Source organism: Micromys minutus, assembly GCF_963924665.1.
Source record: "Micromys minutus genome assembly, chromosome: 10".
Classification (NCBI taxonomy): domain Eukaryota; kingdom Metazoa; phylum Chordata; class Mammalia; order Rodentia; family Muridae; genus Micromys; species Micromys minutus.
This window is the reverse complement of record NC_137979.1, coordinates 21,839,887-21,843,090: the sequence shown is the minus strand read 5'-3', so window position 1 is coordinate 21,843,090 and position 3,204 is coordinate 21,839,887. Positions and strand designations below refer to the sequence as shown.

At 52.4% G+C, this 3,204-nt stretch overlaps 1 protein-coding gene across 2 annotated transcripts; it reads right to left on the bottom strand.

Annotated features, from left to right (window-relative positions):
- Nucleotides 1–200: 200 nt before the first annotated feature.
- On the bottom strand, nucleotides 201–2,948 carry LOC308425373 (C-type lectin domain family 10 member A-like; the record flags this gene model as incomplete). 2 transcript variants are annotated; one of them, XM_080922645.1, is made up of 9 exons in its annotated part: nucleotides 201–522; nucleotides 674–780; nucleotides 855–1,006; nucleotides 1,104–1,190; nucleotides 1,389–1,460; nucleotides 1,540–1,611; nucleotides 1,700–1,795; nucleotides 2,211–2,327; nucleotides 2,882–2,948. In XM_080922645.1, the coding sequence occupies 9 exons, from the start codon at nucleotides 2,946–2,948 to the stop codon at nucleotides 366–368; spliced, it is 927 nt and encodes a 308-aa protein (XP_080778771.1). In that variant the 3' UTR covers nucleotides 201–365. The 2 variants fall into 2 exon arrangements, with proteins under 2 accessions (XP_080778771.1, XP_080778772.1); XM_080922646.1 differs by having other exon boundaries at nucleotides 2,211–2,324.
- Between the last annotated feature and the right edge of the window lie 256 nt (nucleotides 2,949–3,204).

Sequence of the window (3,204 nt, the reverse complement as noted above, 5' to 3'; positions counted from 1 at the left end):
TTTTGAATTTGCTTTTACTCAAAGAGGATAAATAAAGATTAGATAGTGGTCTATATAGTTTTCCTTCTTATTGCCCAATTTTGATAAGACTAAAACAAAGCAAAAATCAAAAAAATTACTTAATTTTTATTACATTCAAGAGTTGCCTACAATAAACTGCACTCTATACAAAATATCACAGATTTCAATAACCCCACTCTTCCAAATGCCACACGACTCATCTCAAACACAATCCTTCTTCCTTGACTTAAAATTTTTCACACACACAAAGTCCCCAATGATATTGAGAGAAGATAGGAGAATTCCAAACCCAGGCTTCTGCAGCTGAAACCACTGAAGAAGGAAATTACTCTCGGAGAGAGTTCCTAGCTGTCCTTGGCCAGATTTATCTCGCAGACCCAGCGGTAGGTCCTCTGGCAGACGTCATCGTTCCAGCGACCATCGTAGGTGAAGTGGGCACAGTCCTCGCCCCCTCCCAGCCCGTGTCCATGCCAGTTATCCGGCTGCTCTGGAGCCCAGTTCCTATGAACAAACACAGATGTGGGCTTCCAGAAACCAGACTCTAAAACACATCACTAGATTCTACCTCCTACCCCAGGGCCAGAGCCTTGGAAGGAGAGGTGGCCCCAGACGAAGGCCACTAGACAAGGGAGAATGTACAATATACACTCACTTAAAGCCTTTCTCAAAGTCTGTCCCGTCCACCCATCGCCAGGGCCCGTTTTGGTCCGTTAGGCCCATCCAAGTGACCACGCTGGCTAAGCGATTCTGTAGAAAATTCTAAAAAAAGAAAAAGACATGGTAACCTCTCCTTTCGAGCAGAGCGTCCCGCAAAGAGCCCACCGAGGCCTCACCTGCTCCTCCTGGGAGTTGACCACCACCAGGTGAGAGGACTCCAGCTCACAGTGCTTGTCAGCTTCAGGCCATGACTTCTCAGACTGCGAGAACCAGTAGCAGCTGCCTTCGTGCTCCGTCCAGTGAAGCGGGCAGCAGGCCACTTCCGAGCCTAAGAGAATCAAGGCAAGGACGGCGAGCAGAGGCAACACCTATTGTGTCCCCGTCCACCAGTAACTAGAGCAAACCACACCCATCGCCCTTCTCACCATTGTTCTTGAGGCTGGCCAGCTGGCATGTCAGGGTCTTCAAGTCCTTCCCCAGCTGTTGCACACGATCGGTTATTTCAGACAGATCTGGACACACAGAGGGAGTGACAACAGTGCTCCAGATGTGGCATCTGCCTGGGAGTTGCTGGTGTTCAGATGTCCTGCACAAGGACAGTCTGGGACCTGCTCCACATACTGCGCATGCTCACACCTCCTCTCAGTGCCCAGTCTCGCACTGCGCATGCTCACACCGCCTGCCAGGGCACTGGGGAACCTCAGCCTCACCTGTTTTGAGAACCTGCTCCTTCTTCTCCACTGCGCTCTCCAGAGAAGTCACCTTCTGGCTCAAGCCTCGGCCTGGAAAAGGACAGTTCAGCACCAGGAACCCGTTGTCACCCACGCCCTTCTGCACATTCTAGAGACCAGGGCCTCTCACCTGCCTGCAGCTCCTGCCGGTGATCATCCACCTCCACTTTCAGAGAATCGATCTCTTTTTGCAAGCTGTCACCTGCAGAACAAGGAACTGGAGCTCAGGACTGTCCTTCCTACCCATTCCCACTCCAGCCCAGAACCCTGTGAGGGCCCAGCCCACTCACTCCTGGAGGCCAGGGTCTGAAAGTCAGCCTTTGTGTTGGAGGTGATGTTGTCTGAAGTGGCTCTCAGGGCGTTTAGGTCCCCCCTGAACTGGGAATCTGATGAGGACGACAGGATGATCAGAACCAAGATTTCTCAGGTCCACTGAGGTCCACGAGGCAGGGCTCTGCACACAGAGTGGCACTCTGCCTCACAGAGACCCGGTGGGCAGGCACTGTTGTTACCCAACGTTGTGCATGCATAAACCGAGGCTGAGGGGGTGAGGCGATGCGACTGGATGACCCAAGCACAGTAACAGGTGACATGGCCAGCAGCCGTCTGACCATGGATCCTCCATGTCTCCACCAGTGTCCCCACCAGTGCTTGCATCTATTACCCAACTCAAGTCATTGTCCCCTGTGCTCACCGTGGCCCCCGCTGCTGTCCACCTGCACCAATCACTGCCCTGCTAAGGTTCTCTCCCTCCGCCCCGCCCACCACACACCCTGTGATTCCTCTCTTCCCACAACCCACTTTGGTATCCAATCACAGAGACAACCACCAGCAGCAGGAGGCTGAGGCCCAGGGAGAACAGCAGGAGGCGGGTCCAAGAGAGGATGTTCCACAGGAAGAACTGGGGGGCTGGGGCTGCTGAAAGAGAAGAGGGTGTTACAGAGGAAGGGAAAGAATGGGGCTTAGGAAGACTTGTGACTGCATAGTACAGGACATAGTTGGAAAGCTACGGAGCCCCAGGTGCTCAGCCTTTGGACACCTCTGAAGCATTGAAAATTTGCAGCGTGTTCGTCCTCTCATAGCTCTGAAGATCTGCTTAACCCCCAATTAGAAACGAGCACATCATAAGACCTTGTAATCAGAGCTAGTGGGGGGAGATATTGGGAGAAGATATTGGGACAGGCAGGTCCCTAAAGGTTCACACATGTCTGCAGGATCAAATAAGTGAGCTCCCTTCTAAGTGCAGCTCCCTGCATCCACACTTCTTGTCCCCATACAGAGCACAGGAAGACACACAAGTTCCTGAGGTCTTCCTTAGCGCCGACTTCCTGATGACCTTGCCTCCTCTTCACAATGGGCCCTTGGGCCCATCATCCACCCGACTCAAGGTCACCGCTGTGCCCAGGGTGGACACAAACATAGACTGGGGACAAATGAGGATCCTGGGAGAGGAGTGTCTGCCCTTCTCTCACCTTTACCAAGCTCTTGGTTTTTCTCTTCACTCCCCATGTTCTGGAAGTTTTCATATGTCATTGTCATTCTTGGACAAACACGAGGCCTCTGGGGCTGTCCAAACTGAAACCAAGAGACCAGAATCCAGAGATGTCATATGTTAGAGCAGGAATGAGAAGGCCTGGACAGGGCTGGGGAGATGGCTCCGTGGTTAGGAACATTTGTTGCTCTTTCAGAGGTCCAGTTCCAGTGTCTACCTGGTGGTCCACAAGCCTCCACAACTCTATTTCCAGGAGCTTCAATACCCTCTTCTTACCTCTGTGGGCAACAGGCACACACAAGC